The sequence below is a fragment of the Buceros rhinoceros genome, unplaced genomic scaffold (assembly GCF_000710305.1).
Source record: "Buceros rhinoceros silvestris isolate BGI_N320 unplaced genomic scaffold, ASM71030v1 scaffold12655, whole genome shotgun sequence".
NCBI classification, from domain to species: Eukaryota; Metazoa; Chordata; class Aves; order Bucerotiformes; family Bucerotidae; genus Buceros; species Buceros rhinoceros.
In genome coordinates this window covers 23641-42306 of record NW_010411213.1, presented here as the reverse complement: position 1 = coordinate 42306, position 18666 = coordinate 23641, and the positions used below count along the sequence as shown (strand labels likewise).

General features: G+C 43.3%; 1 protein-coding gene across 1 annotated transcript in view; it reads left to right on the top strand.

Moving 5' to 3' along the window:
- Positions 1-1793, top strand: part of OPRK1 (opioid receptor, kappa 1) — a 17587-nt gene extending 15794 nt beyond the window's left edge. The window contains exon 3 of the mRNA XM_010135924.1: positions 1057-1793. Within this exon, the coding sequence (XP_010134226.1) occupies positions 1057-1589 (533 nt within the window). The 3' untranslated portion in view covers positions 1590-1793. The remainder of the gene's footprint in view (positions 1-1056) is intronic.
- Positions 1794-18666: the final 16873 nt, after the last annotated feature.

Genomic DNA, 18666 nt, shown 5'->3' with positions numbered 1-18666 from the left:
TAGGGAAAGTGAAAAATAAAAAAACTCCCAAAGAATATTGCGATGCTCAAGAGAATAAAATCTAAGCTGCAATTCAGCGTGAAAAATCCCTGCGTTACCTTGACTTGTCTTCAGCAGAGTTTAACTGCTGGCCGTGGTAGTAAATTTACCCCTTCTCTTGCCTGGCTGTTGATCGTGTTTCTTGGTTTTCCATGTGGTTTTTGTGCTGGAAGGCTCCGATGAGGTCAGCAAATGAATCCTCAGGTATTTTATTCCTTAGCAGCCTCCTGTCAGACGGAATATTTCTGGGACATAAAACCAAGGGACAGCCTGTGACTCTGAATCCTGACACGGGCAACGAGAAAGGGAGGGTGCAAGTGGCAGTGGCCCAGATCCTGCAGTCTCTACGCAGGCTGGATTTTCAATGACAAGGTCTGCAAAAAGAGCAGCTTCCATCTCACTCTGCGCACATGCATATTTTATTTGCTTCTATTTAACTGAAAAGCAGCTGTAGCCAGGAAATAAGTTTTTCTGAATGCAGGCACTTGTGTGTATTCCCTTTGCACTGAAGAAGGCACGTAGGAAAAGATTATCACACAGTTATTATATTGGCAAAATCTTCCTACGCTCAAGACCCCATTTGGCTCCCACCATTCATGCTACCAAAATCTGTCTCCACCCACAGACAAAAACAATTGTAATTTGATAATGATTATGAAATTTCTACTCCACTGAACGTGATACTCATTTTTGCTTATAATCTCAGTGAGATTCAGACGGAAACACCTCGACAAATTCTTGGGTTTGTGCTCTGCGTTTTTTGATCCTCCCGTGGGAAACAAATTCTATACAATGTTATGCATTTTAATGAAACCCTCTTTCTCTAAGTAATTTCTAGAGCCAGCTGTGTAAACCCAGTTTTAATTAATTGAAAGCTTTCCTTAGAGTGATGTAATAACTCCTTTTGTTAGTATCACATCACATGATAATAGCTTTTCTTAGCTTATGCCATGCTGATTGTGTTGTGCAGAACATCTAATAAAGCAATTCTCTTCTTCTTGCTTCTTTCCTTCCTAGACACTGCTAGCACTGAATGCTCCTTGCAGTTTCCAGACAGAGATTACGTGTGGTGGGACATCTTCATGAAAATCTGCGTCTTCGTCTTTGCATTCGTTATCCCAGTTCTCATTATAATTGTTTGCTATACTCTGATGATCCTGCGCCTTAAAAGCGTACGGCTTCTCTCAGGGTCTCGAGAAAAAGATCGAAACCTGCGCCGCATCACCAGGTTGGTTCTTGTGGTTGTGGCGGTGTTTATTATCTGTTGGACGCCTATTCACATCTTTGTGCTGGTGGAAGCGTTAGGGGACGTGTCCCACAGCACCGCTGCTATATCCAGCTATTACTTCTGTATTGCTTTGGGTTACACCAACAGCAGCCTCAATCCAATCCTTTACGCCTTTTTGGATGAAAACTTCAAGAGGTGTTTCAAGGACTTCTGCTTCCCCTTTAAGATGAGGATGGACAGGCAGAGCACCAGCAAAGTCAGAAATACTGTGCGAGACCCGGCTTACACGAGGGAAGCAGATGGGACAAACAAACCTGTATGACTAGTCGTGGAAATGTCGTCTTGCTGTCCTCAAGAGAGAGAAGAGTCCAATGACTTGGGACTGACGCAGATTACCACTGCAGTTTGAGCCAGGCTCACCCACACAGACGCTTCTGGAACATTTTGGCAATCTTTGTAGTTTGAAATAAAGTGAGTTTGTTATCGACAAACAGGAACCTCCTGAAAATGAGCTCAAATGAAAAGGACCTGGCTGCGGGTCAGGTTTTGGCACCGTGTTTGCTGGACGCCAGCAGGTACTAATACACGCTTTTGGGGAGACAGGAGATGGCGTCGTACCAGCTGATCCTGGGTAAGGACAGCTCTGCCTTTCCTCGTTACAACGTGTAAGGTTATGTAAAGCAGCGTTTGGCCATAACGCCGAGTTATGCCGGGAACTTCTACCCCGATGCTGATCGCTTCTGAACTACTCGATTTGTCATGCTCTTACGGTGAAGAGTGTTTCGGTTTCTGCAGAACGATGCCAGAGCTATAATCAGTATTGTCCTCAACTAAAATGTCTGTAACATCTGTCTGTGCTGTGGAAGTCCAATTTAAGCATGATCTGCCTCCGTACCAAAGTGATTTTATTGTGTCCGTGTATGGTAAAGCAGTTTGGCATTTAAAAACCTCGGGATTTAAGGAGAACCGTTAGTGTGTTTTCAGCACGTGTATAATCACCTCTGTGTAATGTTCTCTATGTGTGATTTTGCGAGATGATTGTGTATCTATTGATTGTGAATAATATGCATTTTCAGGATGTATTTTGAACAAGAGGCCAGAAAACTTCAAATACTTCACTTGTTACCCACTTGATGTAATGAATGTGGCACAGTTTTTCATGGCGGGAGCTAATCACATTCAGTTTTCAGTGAAGGACGTAAGAATAGTGCTCTACTTGTTTTCCTGGACAATTTGTAAGCAAACTAAAATAAATATTTGACAAATTACCAACTAGTGAACTAGCACATGGAATAACTGAATTGATACAAAGGAAACGTAGATTAAATATACTGGATGCTTTAATGGCACTTGATTGGGAACATTCCTATTTTATTGTTGGTGATAAATTTTCTTTGCTGCAGTCCATTGAATTCAGTAAATTTCTTTGTTTCCTGTGGAGATGGAGATGCCAAGGCACAGCTACGCAAGTTACCGGCTGGCTGAAGATACGTGTACAGTAAAACTGAGCCCAACTTTCCGTCTTTAGTCTTTTGTCTTCCTAATTGCTGTATATTACTACCCCTGCTTTGCTATTGCTGAAGCTTGGAGGAGTGCTCTCCTTACCTTCACTCTTCCTTATACAAAATCATGACTAAGGTGAGTGCCTTCATTGCATGGCAAATTTTCTCAGAACACAGTTTGATTTGGTCCTATTGGACCGGAAATCCTGTATGCACACCAGTATTAATCATCAGATTTACTCTTGTAGCTGGCAGTACCGTTCCTGTGGAAATGCTGTAAAAAGTCATCCCTCTGCATGACTTCCACACCTTTATTGTTAATACAGCTGTGTATGTCAGGTATTTTTTATACCGGGTTGATAAATACGTTCACCTCGCACCACCAAACCAATCCCCAACAGTTAGAGGTGTTTGCCGCCTTTCTGTGGTGCTGCCATGTGGAGCAGAGGTGTGAGATTCAGGCCATGGGGTCTGGTGCTTCAGAACTAGCTGCTCTAATGCAGTTGCCTTTCTTAATGAAAATATTCAAGATAATCCTTTCTGGTCAAGCCTAGCACCTTCTGATTCTTTCTACATGAAGAGTGAATAGCTGACTTCAGGACACTTCATTTACCTGGGGAAATGAATGATGCTCACACAACTGGGAGCCTGGAGAGTCATATTTTAAAAGCCACTGCTTGGGAAAAGAGGTCTTGATGAGATGGGCATTGTGGAATGAGCTTTATTTCCCCTGCGAAGACAAACGGGTCAAAATCTGCCGGTGAGAAACATGTTTGTGGATTACTGTGACGTTAACAGCTTCCTGTGAATTTGTAAACTGTCTTGTGGCTTGGTTTGATATGAACATTTCCCACCTCCTGGGTGCTTCAGCCTTGCGGGAACCCTCTGAGATATAAATAAATTATCGCTTTAATAAACAGGAAAGGAATGGAAACTTGCTGCTTAGCAGGGGAGGAGCTGGCAGATGGGGAAAGGTGTCTTGTCTATTTATACAGCTGATCTGAGTATGGAGTTCTTCAGGAGCTGATAGTTGTCCCTCCTGAACAGTGTTGCCATCATCCCGAAGAGCTTTCTGCTTGTGGCATGGGGCTGTGGCCTATGGGCAGAGGCGTGTTAGTTGTCTCACTGGCAAAACAGGTAAGTGAAACGTGTGGCTCTTGGGAAGAGTAAGGTAAGGCAAATGACAAAATACTCAGCTTTGTTTGTATTTGCTGTTAGTTTCTCCCTTGCATTCACAGCACACGCTTAAAGCTAGAACGGTGATTTGAGTGGAGAAGTGGGGGCTTGAATGACAAGGAAGAGATCATGGTTTTGCTGAGTAACGGTCTATTAGCAGTAAGTACTCTAACGGCATCCCAGGCTACGTTAGGAGAAGTGCTGCCAGCAGACCAAGGGAAGCCTCTTCTCAGCGCTGGTGAGACATGCCTGGAGTGCTGCATCCAATCGTGGGCTCCCCAGTAAAAGAGAGACATGGAAAGACTGGAGAAAGTCCAATGAAGGGCCACAAAGCTGATTAAGGGGCTGGAACATCTTTCCTGTGAGGAAAGGCTGCGAGAACTGTGACTGCTTAGCCGAGAGATGAGAAGGCTCAGAGGGACCTTCTCAATGTATACAAATACCTGAAGGGAGGGTGCAGAAAGGAGTAAGTCAGGCTCCTTTCAGTGGTGCCCAGTGACAGGACAAGGGGCAACAGACACGAACTGAAACACGAGAGGCTCCTTCTGAACATCAGGAAATTATTTTTCACCGTGAGGGTGACCAAACACTGGTACAGGTTGTCCAGTTGTGGAGTCTTCAACCTTAGAGATGTTCAACAGCCATCTTGAGACAGCCCTGGGCAACCTGCTCTGCGTGGCCTGGCTTGACCTACAGAGGTTCCATCAAGAATCAAGACATTTTTTTAATATTATAAAAGATGGCACTGTTAAGTATAATTTTTGTCTTGTGATTATTGCTTGTAGTTTTAAAAATTATTTTTCTGATTATAATTACGATAAACATATTTAAATTTTGAAATCCCTTCTTTACATATTCATAAACATTTTTTTCCTACTGCTGAAATATATTTAATCACCTACTAGCCTCCAATCACTGTTTAATTTTTTCTGTAACCTGACATTCATCCCTGCCTCTGGCTGTCTATAAACCTTTTCCTGTCATCTTTTGCAGTTTTATACCTTTGATGACAGAGTGGGAGATTCATCAAATGAGACACTTGCTAGCAGGCCATGTGTCTGCTGGAAACGACAATGTCGGCGTTGGGCAGTAGGAGCTGATGGGTAGTGGAAGTATTTTCGCTGTTAATTTGTCCCTCAGAGGGGCATCCCTCCTTGATGTGCTTTTGGGAACCATCAATTTTGCCTGTATCTTTACGGTTAAATCTGACAAGCTGTTCAGTCTAGCCTTTGGGGAATCCCCATGTAGTTTGGAGGGACGGAGAAGAGCACGTGCGTTAGCATGGTTGGGTAGTCCTCTCCCTGCTGCTGTTTTCCATGAGTAACACCCACACTGCAAACTGAAGGCACTACTGAGGAAATCTCTGCTTTGTGGTGTTAGTCTCACACAAATTTGCCAGATGGTTCCCTCCTTGCTTTGGACATTGAAGAAGGATTCATAGGGGAATATAGAGAGAATTTTTATGAGGCGAATTTGCTTGCTGAAGCGTGGAAAGCAGCTCATCAAAGCTATTAGAATAATCAAGCCATCTTTTTTTAAACTTACCCTGCTGACTTCCAGTACCTCACCTTGCATGTGTCTGGAATGGGAAACTCTCCCCATTTCATGACCCTGCCCTTCTGTGTTCATCTGGCCCCTCTCTCCCTCCTGTCTCAGGGCAGGTGTGTCTCGTCCTGTTCCTTGTTACAGCCCTGCTAGTAGTAAAAGGAAAGTCCTATAGCTGGTCTGCAGTGGTCTGAGATGGCTTTCATCTGGGTTGTTGTTTGTAAGCCTTGCTCCTACTCCTCGCGTGCCCCATACTCTCAGCATGAAGGGTCTATATAGCTGTCTTCCTCAGTAACAAATTCTTGCCGTAGTTACCTATGCTAGAAAAGTAGTATCTGACATCATGATTCAAAATATTTATCAGCGGTGCTAAAAGTCAACGAGAAATTAAATGCGAGCTTGGTATGTATTTGTCCTGTTAATTTGGGGTACAGATGTGAACATCTGAATTTTGGGTTCAGATTTTTGCCTCTGCAATCTCATTTGTCACTGCCCCTGTGCCAGAAGTACGCTGATCTTTCAGAGCAAGAGGCCAGTTTGACATGGAGAATCTTTTGCAGTTTGGCTTTAGACCTCCTTGTGCATTCCCAAAGCACCTTCCCCCCCGTCAGCTCGTCTCCTCCCTTCCTTCTCTCTCAACAGATCCCCGGTTCTGTTTGTTTGCTCTCCTCCTGGATCAGCTGTATGTGGTGAGACGCAGCCTTGCATTGAACACGCTAAAATGCTACACTTGTTTTTTCAAGCCTGGTAAATGTCCTCTTCCTGATTTTTAATGTTTTGGTCGACAATTTGTCAGAAACTTTCTTCAGTGGCTGCTACCTTATTGCCCGTTACGGCAGCTGACAGGAAGAGTTGCTACCTACACTTTCATTTTTGTGAACAGCAACCAGAGCTCCCCACATCCCAGTAATTAGCTTATGTTGATGCACTAGGATGCAGCTGCGAGACCTGTACCTATCACTGGGAAATATTGTTTCATCAAAACTGGCGTTTTTTGTAAATCTATTTGCTTTGATGAAACTTTTCTGGAGGTGGTTTCTTAAGGCAGGGTGTAATTCTTAGTCAAAACGAACACAGCAGCATCCAGAAGGGCTGCGGCTCAGGTGCTGTGCGCTCACTGGGGATGCAGGAGACGGTTTAGTACGGCTGAAAAGGGATGTTCAGGGATGGCAATGTGGATTGCCCATGTCCTAGAGAGTGGCTTCATCCCCCGACTAACTGAAATCCTCTGGCAGTCACGCTCCAGTTGGGCAGACCTCTCCTCCACAGAGAGGTGAGACCCAGGAAGGCTCAGCTGTGGGAGAGATGACCTGCGTGGGGGGCTTCTGACAAGCCCCGTGAGAGGGGCAGGAGGTGGCAGGACACCCAGCCTTTCTGCTGGGCTCCCTGGAGAGTGGGCTTTGCCCAGGCAGCATCAGTGCTGCTGGGTTAGACCCAGAGAGCCGATGCCACGTCTGGCTCAGAGCAGGAGAGGGGCTGCGACACTGCATGCAAAGAAGCGGAATACAGCTCTGCTCGAGGAGGAGTGTGATACGGGCACCAGCTGCACGAGCCTCCCGCCAGCGTGGGAGGCTTCTCAGGGCTGGGTTTGAGGAGTTTTCTCTCTCTCTCCCTGAACATTTTCAAGTGGTCTTGGTTTTGTTGCTACAAATTGAATTCTCGTTTTTCAGGCAGCCTGAGCAGCTGCTTTCAGCTGAGAAGAGAGTTGTGCTCTTTGTGTAGTTCTTTATTTCCTTACCCTCTGCTTTGTGAGTTAGAGTTCATGTAGGCAATGCTTTCATCTGAGATTTGATTATGCAAGAATTCATGTTTCGGTATATCATATGAACAAGAAGTTGGGCATAAATGAGCCCACAGATGCTAGATCTGTTCCACCCCATATTTTTAAGTTGCTTTCAACAAGCTAACCAGTATCCCTGGCAAGCTTGCATTGGTGGAAACCGGCTGCGAATTCCAAATTTCCTTTTAACACAAGTTATTTTATCTCTGTGGTACTTCACAAAAAACCCCCAACCGACCAGCTGGTAATTCTTTGTCCTTTACAAAGCTTATCTTGCTCTTCAGTTAGCAGCTCCAGGGGTGGAAAGATGATTCTGCAGGAATCCTGAACCATCATTTGGCAAAGGGGATGCTGTCACAGATGCTTGTTGGATCAAAGAAATCAGGTGGGCAAAATTTGCAAGGTAGTTTCAGGCAAGATCGATTTGGAAAGGCTTCCGGCAGCTGACTGCCCCAAGGGGTTGGGTGCCAGCATGTTTTGAAAATAACACTGGAGGCGTATCTGTATTTTCAGATACCTTTAGAAAGATGGTCTGTAGGGTGTAAGTAATTTCACAGGGGTAATGGTGCCTCTCTTGTTGGCTCTTGCTCTAGGTCTGACTGTGATGAGCAGGTCGAACCAGGAGCCCTCCGCCTGGGGTATGTGGCTGCAGACAGAACTGGTTGAGAGCATGAACTGGGAGGTTTTATGAGAGACACATAGAGACTGAACTGTGAAAAAAAAAAATCTTATTTTTTAAGTAACCCAATTCTCACTAGAAGTGAGTGTGAAGATGTAGCTAGCATATGATGGGTTAAAAAATGCTGAATGGTGTGTTTGCATAACCTTAATTCTGCCCAGAAAACTTATGAAGGATGAAGTCCCGGTGTGGGACAAATTGCGGTTCAAAAACATTTGAAATTCAACAGGAATTCTCTTCTACATTTCATTCTTGGGACTGAAATGGTGCTTGAAAATAGCACAGCACCTTACACGATTTCCGTAACTGTTTGAGATAAACAAATAGAAATTTATTCCTTTTAAGAAGTTCCCGAAATCAAATGACAATGTACTTACCGTGCAAGTTAAACTGCCTCGATATTTCTTTAAAATGCAGTAAGACACACACCTCCCTGCGGGACCCTGCTGGTGTGTATTCTCCTGAATGCTGATGAGTTAGTTAGTTTGCCATGCTTCTTTTTTTTAAAGCTTCAAAACTGCACAGTTTTATCATTTTTTTGGCTCCTTGGGAAGTGTTTCTGCCGTAAGTTGTAGGTGCACACAACAGTTCAGGTGGGCCATGCGTAACCTTCGACCTTTTCAAGCACTGAGGTGGCTGTACATGGAAAAGGCTTTTTTCGCACTGACACTTCTTCCTGTTTGAGCTATGAAACGATCGTGCTTGATTTCAAATTTTTAAAAATGAAATACAGTTGGGAATCAAGTGGCTTGTTTTATTATGAAATACAGGCCTTGATTCACCTTTCCCAGCTGTACCTATTAAAATATTATTTTTCTAATCTAAATTGCACGTCTAGCCTCCTTCAGTAACCAGTGGAGTAGGTCTTCAGGGAGCGATCAATCCTATCCGACAACCAGAGTCGGAGAGCAGTGGCATGAATCACCGTCTCGAGCATGTGTTTCCGAAAGCAATCTGTCTTTTATGTGGTTAAAAAGAAATGAACTGAGTCTCGCTCGCTGTTTCTAACATATAGAAAAATCCTTCAAACCCTCCCACAGAAACATCTTCAACCAAACCCAAGATGAAACATTTTATTTAGGTACTTCCAAGTGTAAATAAAAACTGAGTGAAAGGATCTAAACAGCACAGATGATTTAATCACTTTTAATGATTTTTGACAAATTTTTCAGGATCGTAGGGTTTCTGTAATACAAGACAAGAAATTCTTCCACTCCTAGTTCTAGAGTTATCTGTGTCTGCGTCCGCAAATAGTGTGTCTCAGTACAGGTGGAGTTGTGAAGTGACACGGCTTAGTGCTGAGAAGCCGGTGTTGACCACACGGGTCTTCCAGGGGCATTTCCCTTGGCTTCGCCCTGGGGTGCTCGCCTGTGGCCTCCGCGCCCGTTAGCAGCTGGAGCACAGGGGAGATCTGCTTCTGGGGCCACCTGGCAGGGTGGTTGCCAGATGCGTCTTTACAAACCGGAGAGCTCTGTGATGTCCCTCAGGTGCAGGGGTGTGACAACCGTGACACTAGCTTAGAAAGCACCTTCCTTTCAGGAACAGCAATGCAGTGTAGTCATATCCGCAATGTTTTCCTTACTGAGGTCTAGGAATCCTCTGGTTCAGCTCTGGGCACACCCCACAGCGGTGGCGGTGTGGGGAGACTGAAACAACGCGGTTTCGCGCCTTCCGTTAAGCCCGCTGGTTCTAGGTGTACAGATGGCTTTATTCCAGACACTGCTGGTGAAGAGACCGAAGTCACAGGAAATACGGGAGGTTTGAGCAGCAGAGAAGAGCTGTGCCATGCCTGTGGAAATCCTTGTGATGATGCCAGCACCATCAGGTATCCACCCACCCCACCACCCCCAAAACACATCAAAATCTGCCCTTTTCTGCGTTTGAATTTCTGACATCACTCAAAGTAAAGTGCCACCCATTAGACCTCCTTGTTCACAAATCGGGCCCTTCTCACGTTTCTACGGCAAAGACAAGTCAGAAAATGATTAGTTTTAAGAAGCAACAGGTTGGTGGGTGTTCTTCTGGGATATAACACCTCGTGCAAGGGTTAGCAGGGAACGAGTGCTGCAAAGCTATCAGATTCTGATTTTGAGAAGAGGGATTTGGTTTGCCTGGGGTCTGAAGCGAGAGGTTGAGGGAGCAGTTAGATTCCGTTTCCACCTGCAGTAGTTAGCTCTGCCGTGCAATCTTGTGTTCACCAAACCTGTGTTCACCCTTGAACACTCCTTCGAGGGGAGTTTCTCAGTGTCCAACAGGACCTCTTGATCCATCTCTTCCTCAGTTTCTCCATCTGTAGAGCTGAAATAAAAACTCTGAGAGCCTGGATCTTGTTGTTTTAAAGTATCTGAATGCTCTGGAATCGTCAGACTTTCCTTCCTCCTTTGCTGTGAATTTCCCAAATGTGGGAGGCCACTGCATTTTGAAAGAATTTGGAAAAAGCTTTACTCCACGTAAGAACCAGGATATCTGCATGTTTGATATTCAGCCGTCTGTCATGTCTCTTGGCTATCAAATTCTCAAAGATCCTCACGATGTTCACTTGATTTGTTGATATCTCATGTCTCTCCATATTGTGTTTTGACTATGGTAGGGTTTGGGGATGTGGGCTTCTTTTAGTAAAAAAATTACTTTTACTGATTTTTAGCAGCATCCTTGCATTAATTCAGTTTAATTCAAATTAATTCAATCTCTACCTTACTTGGCTGTAATATACTTGCTTCTGTTTAATTTTTATCATCAGCCTTCAAAAGAAGAAGGAACACGGATTTGTAAGCACAGATTAGTTCTTTTTCATCTTTCCTAGCTTTCCTCCTGCTGAGTAAAGTTTCTGAAGTTTTTCTTACACGACTTATGCATTTTAACTTACTTTTTTGGTGGGATTTTAAGTTTCTGTAACGGCACAGTAATAGTAAAATTTCCTCAGGATTTCCTCTGGCAACTGGCTGAACAACATCTGGAAGAGTTTATTTCTAAACTCTTTAAAATCAGTGGGAGCCTTTCATAGGTTTAGTGGGTTTTAGATCAGACTCATTGTTGATTACCTTTTCTGAGTATATATTGATTTTCCAAGCACATCCCTGGTGTAAAGTGTAAATATAGCAGCTGGTTGGGCAGCTCTGATTATCTGCATTTACAGACTTGAATGCACGTTTTCCCAGTATCCTCTAAAATGCTTCATCATCAAATACAGAAATAGGCTTGATCTTTCCTATTAAAAATAGCTGTAAAATAGAAGTATGATGGTGAGGTGGAAGACCAAGATGGTGAAACAAGAAATATTCTACTGACTTTATAAAAACAAACAGTGAACAAGACACCCAAGACCCTCCTAATTGAGACAACAAGGATCATTTTTCCTTTACGTCAGAAGAGAAACTCTTGCAGAGTGATTTCAGCAGTGCAAGGAAAGCAGGGCTTGTGGCAGGGCTTGGCTATGAGCGTAGGTGTGCCTTGCACACAAAACAGAGCAGAGCCATAAAAGAGCAATGTAGGGCAGTTATGAAAAGGCTTGCCAGAGACAGGAACAAGGTTAATAGGTAACACATGGGAAAAAAAAAAAAGTTGATACAGGTAGTTGGAAACTCTTGTGATGCCTTCACTCTGTTGTTTTTTGTTGCTGGTTTTTTGGTTTGGGGTGGTTTTTTTTTTTTTTGTTTTGGGGTTTTTTTTATTGTTGAGATATTTCATTACATTTCATTAAAGATATGCAGCTACTGTGTGTATGTAGTACTGTTAGTAGTTTGTAGCTGACCTGGTTTTGCAGGGACAGGCTCCCAGGGCAGCCCTGGTGTGGAGCCGTTGGCAGTTTGGGGTCAGCCAGGGCAGCTGCCCCGAGCTGCCTCACAGGTGGAGCCCAGACCACAGACATCACACCCAGGATAAAGGGTTGATGAGGGGTGGGGGCTCCTTCTGCTCCTGCTCCACCTCTTTGTTCTCCTGCTGCTTCTGCCCACCCCTGGAGGGTCTCTCTCCCCATCCTGCTCCTGAGGAGCTGCTCTCCTGTTTGCTGTGGCCGCTGACCATTGGCTGGGCTGAGTATCACTGTCTGCACTTTCTCTTGGCATTGGGGTCAGTCGGGCTGTTCCATTAGAGCTGTTTTCATGTCAGCCCGGGGGTCTCCTCTCCTGCTGCTGCTGCCCCTTCTCTGCTGGGGAGGGGTAGATAGAGGAACTGTTGCTGTAGTTTAGCCCTGGCTTTGAGCTAAATGGAGACAGTAGGAATAGATGCAATAGTAACGAGAAAGGTTCCAGGCAGGAAGAAAGTAGTTACTTATATGTTAATGAGCAGACAAAATTACAGTTAAACTAAAACCATGAGCCTCTAGAATTCCCGACTGGGTTTTGAGAACTCTCAAGATGGGTTGTGAATAGGAAGAAAAAGAAAGGAAAATAGCCCCATAGTTTAAATAGTCAGTAGCATACATAAGGAAAATTCAGTATGTTTCGGTGACTAGCTTGTAAAACCTGACACAACTGTTTTCCTCACGCTAACAGATTACACCTTAAGTAATTTTGGGAAGTTGGTGTTCTGCAGAATATGATGCTGGAAACAAAGGAAAGGAAGGAAAAAGTGAAATCTGTCTTACGCCCTTGCTGGACAGTACTGTGGGGCTGAATTCCCCAGCTGAAGCACCATCCTTCAGAGAGATATATATTGTGTGGTCCTTCAGTTACATTTGAAAATTCTGAACCTCGATGAATCCTCTAAGTTACCAGCTGAGAACCAGGCTGTTGGAGTCAGCACCTGCTCCAAGCAGTTGTAGAATGTGATGGTAAAAGCAAAGGAAATGAAGCAAAATGTAAAATCTGACCTCTCTAGCAGAGGTCTCTTGACTTCCGAATATCTTCTGCCACATTGAAGCTGGAGCAATTACTTTTTCTGAAAAATAATTTTCCTAACTGGAAGAATAAATATTCAGGAATAATACTTAGGCCCTGATCTATACATTGTTTTTTAATAAATATTTTCTATGTTTATTACTACATTATTGAGGAAGGTCGTCTCTGCTAAGAGAGGCAGAAATGGCAGAATCAGATAAACGGCTCCTGGCATGCTTGGTTTGGAATCGTGGAGTGTCACAGTTCAAGAATGACAACGCTCAATTTCTGAGGTGTTTCACAAAAAATCATCACCTTGCAAGTTTCCAAGCTTTGGCCACACTCAAAAAGCAGCTGCACTTCTGCTGTGACTATTCTGATTTACTACAGTTTTATACAGACAGTTCCAGTTGAAATGTGTTACTTGTCTGTAACTATTTAAATTTACTTACAACAAAGGCAGAACATGATTAGCAAGAACTTTTTCCATTTTGTTACAGATTAGACCATTATTCCTCGAAAACTCAGAAGTGAGTGATGAAAAGACGTTAGAAAAAATTTTCTTTTGATAACTGGGTATTGAAACAGATTATTACTCTGTTGCAAGAAACTTAATTTAAAATAATTTTAATGATTATTTTGATTGTTATATAATGTTGTGATTTATACTTAACACATTCTTCCCTAAACATTACACTATCCCAAACAGAAACGTTTTGAGGCAGAGGAATTGTCCAAGAATCACACTCGGCACCATGACCATTCCAGTTTGTCATCATGTTTCACACCCCCTTGGGTTATACGGCTACTATTACGCAGTCTAGTTGACTCGGAGATCTTTTCCTTCCTCAGAGAGAGATGATCGGAGAGCTTCAGAGGTTGGGGCTGCTCTAAGGAGGTGGGGCACCACCATAAACTTGTTCTACGTGTGGTGATGGCAATGGCCAAAATGCGGCAGGTCCCTCGGACCATGTCCTGGCTTCTCTGGGCAGTAGAGGCATTAGTAGGCTTCTTAAAGCTATAGGTGCTAAACTTGCTCTGTGGCCATATTTTTATTTCTTCCTGCTTCACAATTTAATACTGTCACGAATGAAGGACGGCATTCGTGCCAGGGTGTTCATGATGGGCAGGAAGCAACCACAGCCGGCTTTCCCCCACTTGTGGTCAGCGTGAGGAGCAGACAGCAGTTCCAGCAGACTGAGGTAGAGAGCAGCAGGGGCTGAGGGGTGGTGGAATTCCAGAGCCAGCTTCGCGAGTCAGTATTGGTCCCACAGGGTTTGTCACTGCAGTTTCTGTCCTCCTACTACCCAGGCCCACTCACACGCTGTCGGCTACAGTTAAATATGCATGCCAGGCATGACAAACAGACAGCATTTATCACCCCATGTGAGAAACAGATTTTGTGTACTCGCTTCAGGCGAGTGAATTGCTGGAGGCACAATAAGACATGTAATACACTGTCGTTTGATGTAAATAAATTAGAAGTCTTTTGCAGAGCAATAGAGATGGGAGCTCATTTTACATCAGCGGTTCTCACAATGTCCAGTAAAGTGGGTCCTGACATGTGGAGTGTCACAGATCAGGAATGAAAATCTGAATTTCTGATGTGTCTCATAAAAATCCTTATTGTCCAAGTTTTCAGGTTTAGGGCTCCTTCCAAATGTAGCTGAGCATCTGCTGAAGAGCGGGGAAGTTTCAGGATTTTGTCACTTTGAGAAACCAGAGGCCTGGTAAGAAAAATCCATACGACATCCTTTTCATTTAATGCCATCTTGGTGAAATCATGTTAAGAAAACGAATTTAGACTCCCTCATTCCATCAGCCACATTGAATATCTCAGAAAAAGAGACTCCAGACACAAACCTCCCTGCTTTTGGAGTGAGATATTTAAAGTAAGTTCTTATACCCTGAAAGCCCCCCCAAATTAACTGTTGCTGTGAGATAAATAGTTTAGGCTGAAGCCCCAAATCTACTGTATTCTGTTGTCTAAAGTGAAACCAGATCTAACGCAGGAGCATAGAGAAGCCCTTTTAAAACCGGTTCTAAGATGTCAGGCTTTTGGACCTTGTTTCTGGAATGCGGCTGGAAGAAGAATCTTGCCAAATAGCTGAAAAATATGGCCAAGAAGTCCTGCCTGCTGCAAACTGACCTGCAGCAAGAGGACATGGAGGATAAGAAGCTACTTCCTCCTATTTATTATTTACTCAATAACAAGAATTAAAAATGCTGAAAATATCCAGAGTTAAAAATGAATTGAGTGAATGTTAGAAACTGTATTTGATAAAATCATTTGTGAACCATCAATTTCTGTAATGAAAATCTACGTAGCATTCACTTAGAAGGACAAACTTGGCACAGGAGGTTGTCCTAGGAGTTTGCAGAGATGTACTCGATATGGCGTTCTCCCAAAGGCTTTCAATGAGGAAAGAAAAATATCTTTCCCACAGATGTTATGTTTTTCTTCTGGCAAAGAAACTCTGCCAGAGAAATCTTAACTTTGCACACCTTCTGTTTCCAACCAGTCTCAGCAGTACGTTTTTCTGAGGATTGTAATTGTCCTGAAGTTTGTGTAAGCCAAGAGCTAACAGTCCTCGACTTGCAGATTAAAGCCCATTTCAAAGGAGTTAAAGCTGTGGAGATGTGAAGCAGGAACAGGAAAACAGGACAATTTTGTAAAAGCCGGGTGTGATGTACCCGCAGAAGTTCTTAGGCTCTTTGAAGACGAACATTGTGTCAGCTTTGAGGGGTTTTTTATAATGATGATCCACCACACCACAGAATAAAGAGTTGCATTCTGGCAAAGGTACCTAAACAAAAGTCTCTTTGAGCAGTCCTGGACTTAATGGGAACAAATTGCTTGCTTGTGTAATGGAGCAAATGATACCTATGGATATGGCCTGTCCTGCCATTTTTCTTGCTGTCCTTTAAATTGACGACATTAGTAAAGTGGGAAGGCTCTGTTATTGTTTTCTGTACTGCTAACATGATTATATTTTCTCTAATTTCATCTTTATTAATGAGCTCATTTCATCCAGAAAATAGAAAGGGCTGATATTTTTAGAATGTGAGGTATTGCAAAGGTACTGAAACCAAAACAGTAAATATGCCTTGGCCTTTGGCAAAGCGAAATTTGATTTTTCTTTTATTATTCCTGTGATTTTTTCCGAAAGAGATAAGATGCCAGGAAGATGAAAGAATGGAGTGAGTTTTAAATGCTGGTTTTCTGAAATGGAAAGTGCTCATAAGGTGAAGAGGCACAACAGAAAAGGAGCAAGAAAGAAAACAGAAGCATAAAGGGATGAAACAGTTGCCCTAAAAGCTGTGGAGGAAAAAAACCCAACAAACCAAAACCAAGGCTCCCTAACACAGTTTTTCTGTCTTCCCTTCAGGATGTCTGTTCCATGGGTGTTTGGGCATTCCTTCTCTTCCAACTACTGTTCTCCATGTTCCGGGGAAGGAAGCGGAGTTGCCACTGCTGTGAGTAATCGAAGATTGCCATCGCGTAATCCCTTCCCATGCTGTAATCCCAGATCCTTAGCCCAGGAAAACACTTGCTGCAATGAAAGCTTTCCATAAGCAAACAAAAAACTGCTGCGTGTGGCCTGAAGGAATACAAGCACATTGGAGATCTCTTGAACAAGCAAATCCTTTTACATTTCGTTCAAAGGCAGAGAGACCCTCTATGCCCATTCGTAACGGACAGTCACTTTTAGGCGTGTATTCCTCTGCTTTGGAAGAGCACTGCCTTTTCTTCTTAAAGTTCAAGGTCTTCTCTGCTACGTTTTTATTGCAGGGCAGCTGAGGTGGCCTGAAGCTAATACAGATGATATAGGCGACAAATTTACTTAATATTGTTGATATAAAACCCTTCCAGCGGCTTCAGCATCACAGTTTATTAACCTTGCTTTCAGCTTGCTGAGATGGCACAGGGCACTGTGCCGTCCCTTTCAAACGAAGCGAGGTGATTCCATAATTTGCTGAAGTCTGGAAAACCACTGCTTATCAGATAGAAGGTAATTTTTTTTGTGAGGGATTGTTTATGATTGTATCACTTAGCAGGAGTTGAGAAATAATTGTTTAAAACCACATTATTAGACCACGTACACTTCAGTGTAGTTTTGCGATACTGATGGAACGCTTCCGGCTACCGCGTTTGGTATTTCAGTAGGAAAAGCAGGAAATGTTTAGCTGTACGCAGTTTTAAAACACATGCTTTTAAAGAACTATTTTTCTTAGTTTCTATGTAGTCCCAGTTTAGACGCTGAAGTTAGGAGTGCAGGTTGTTCATGATGACGGGGTAGATTTCAGCTTTGGACTGAGGTGCTCTGAATCGTGTTTGGAGCCTTACTGACCATATTAGCTCAACTATTGAAATTCCTTTGTCTGAAAGTCTCCTCCCTCCTTCTACTCATTTTCCCTTTCCTGCTATTGCCTAGTGACACCTTTATTTTCCTTAAGCCATTGCTCTTTCCCCTTACTCTTAATATAATTCCACCTATTTTACTAAAGGTTCTTTCTTTATATAACCTTTTCAAATAAAAGCAGATAAAGGCTAAAGGGGTTAAATCTTTATAATGCATGTATTTTAATATTCAATGAGTTCACAGAAGGGCGAGCTGTCCTGGGCCCTTGGGTTAATACTGCAATAACACCCTGTGGACAGGAAGAGGAATAAAAGTATGCAATATTAATTAATTAACCACAAGTTTTTTCAGCATCTATCAAACAGCTATTCTCTTTTTGACACCTTTGGAGGCAGCGCTTGTTTTCAGACAAGGTGGGGACTGTTCGAGGAGATGCGTGTTACTATCTAAATCACTGTGGCATTTTTTTTGGTCGGAAGATGAAGGGAAAATAAAAAATGCAGTACTCAAGGTTAAAAGTGTCCTAGAAGGGCAGGTTGTTGGATGTTCATATAGGTGGTATTGGTTAGGATCAGTAATACAGAATGATAGTAATTTACACCGGGATATATGGGAGGTATTATGGACCTAATTCTCATTGAAATTCAGCTGGAGATGGATGCTTAGCATCTTTTTTTAAATCATGTTTTTTCCGTCTGGGTAACAAAGTGGTGTTCAAGAAAAGAACCAGCTATTATTAAAATTAACATTTTGAAAGGAATGAAAATAGGGACTTCTAATGCCTGTGGCAAATTATCCCATCTGTAAAAATACTGCCCTCTTAACTTACAGTGACTACTATCACTGCGCAAAACCACAGCAGCCCTAAATGACTGGGATTGCTAAAGGTTGTGCTCCCTTTTCCTCTTGAAGGTCTGTTGAGGAAATGCTTTAAAATTGGGGAGAAACAGGGCTTACAGGACAAGAAATTTAGTCATGTAAGGTGGTAGGCAATAAGAGAAACAGTTGATGTGAAATAGTCTTTGCTAAGGGCAAAAAAGGAATCCTGCTACTGGGAAATGCCCAGGCTCTAGGCTCTACAAACGTGTCCGTTAAGCCACTCTCAAACTGGCACCCCAAATTCAATCGCTAATGTAATGGCACGTGCAATCTGTGTGTTTTACTGGGACCAGCACATCTGGCTGATGCAGCAACTGAACCAAGGTTTATTACCAAGCCTTGGGGCTGAGTGTTTGGGGGGGGTCTCCACTCCTGGTAGCGGCTGTGCTGCCAGGCTGTGCTGGAGGAGCTTTACCATCCTGCCCGCCAGCAAGGTACCACGTGTGCTGGTCTTGCTTTCCCCCTCTGCCCCGGCAACATTACCCCGGTAACAGACCTACACTGTAAGGGTTGTTTGCAGCTTGCGTTGCCAAGGTGGAAGGAGTAAGGAATTTTAATGCACTTTATATTACTGTCGTGTGCATCTTTTTACGATGAGGGGCTTTGAAAGATCAGCAGGGATGGCTGAGTCAGTGGCTTCCAATTAGGCACCGTTTT